A 681-nucleotide genomic window follows, 5' to 3' on the forward strand; every position below is an offset into this window, starting at 1 on the left:
TGGTGTGTCCTTTTCTGTGTGTTGAAAAGTGCATATATATATGCTGCTAGTGGAAAAATGTAGCTGGTTCCCTCTGATGACTACGAGTCAGACTTACAAATTGTTTGACATCCAATATCCGATGATTCATTAATCAATGTGCTCTAGTGGTGTCGTTAACTAAAACAAAGTCTGGTCGAGAGAGAGAGAGAGAGAGAGAGAGAGAGAGAGAGAGAGAGAGAGAGAGAGAGAGAGAGAGAGAGGAGAGTGATCGATCCTACGATCCATCACACATACAGCGAGGGCTCTACCACTGAGCAACACCCGACCTTCTACCCAAACGACTGATACTAGTATTAATCAATAATGACGTCTGTAATAGCTCCGTTTCACGTGTCTGGTTTTCTGGCGTAGTGCGGGCGAGGAACGAATAAAACAAGCATGAACCACGCGGCTTATTTAAAAACACTGCTTTTGATAACCACAGAATCGATTTTTGTCGTCTGTTTTACGCATTCCGCACCTACGTCGTGCCCAAAACCACGCACATGATGCCTAGAAAATGAAACATACTAAATATCATGTTAATTTTGATTTGTTATACACTTTCTTTCAGTTGCTGTTTCCACGACGATAATTTTCTCTAGCTATGAAGCATCTTTGAAGAATCCGACAGTATTTGATGTTCCGGCTGGTTGCTAA

At 42.0% G+C, this 681-nt stretch overlaps 1 protein-coding gene across 1 annotated transcript in view; it reads left to right on the forward strand.

Annotated features, from left to right (window-relative positions):
• Window positions 1–681, forward strand: part of LOC121379833 — a 3,002-nt gene extending 2,321 nt beyond the window's left edge. The window contains exon 4 of the mRNA XM_041508485.1: window positions 596–681. Within this exon, the coding sequence (XP_041364419.1) occupies window positions 596–681 (86 nt within the window). The remainder of the gene's footprint in view (window positions 1–595) is intronic.

The sequence above is a fragment of the Gigantopelta aegis genome, chromosome 8, assembly GCF_016097555.1.
Source record: "Gigantopelta aegis isolate Gae_Host chromosome 8, Gae_host_genome, whole genome shotgun sequence".
In the NCBI taxonomy this organism is placed as follows: Eukaryota; Metazoa; Mollusca; class Gastropoda; order Neomphalida; family Peltospiridae; genus Gigantopelta; species Gigantopelta aegis.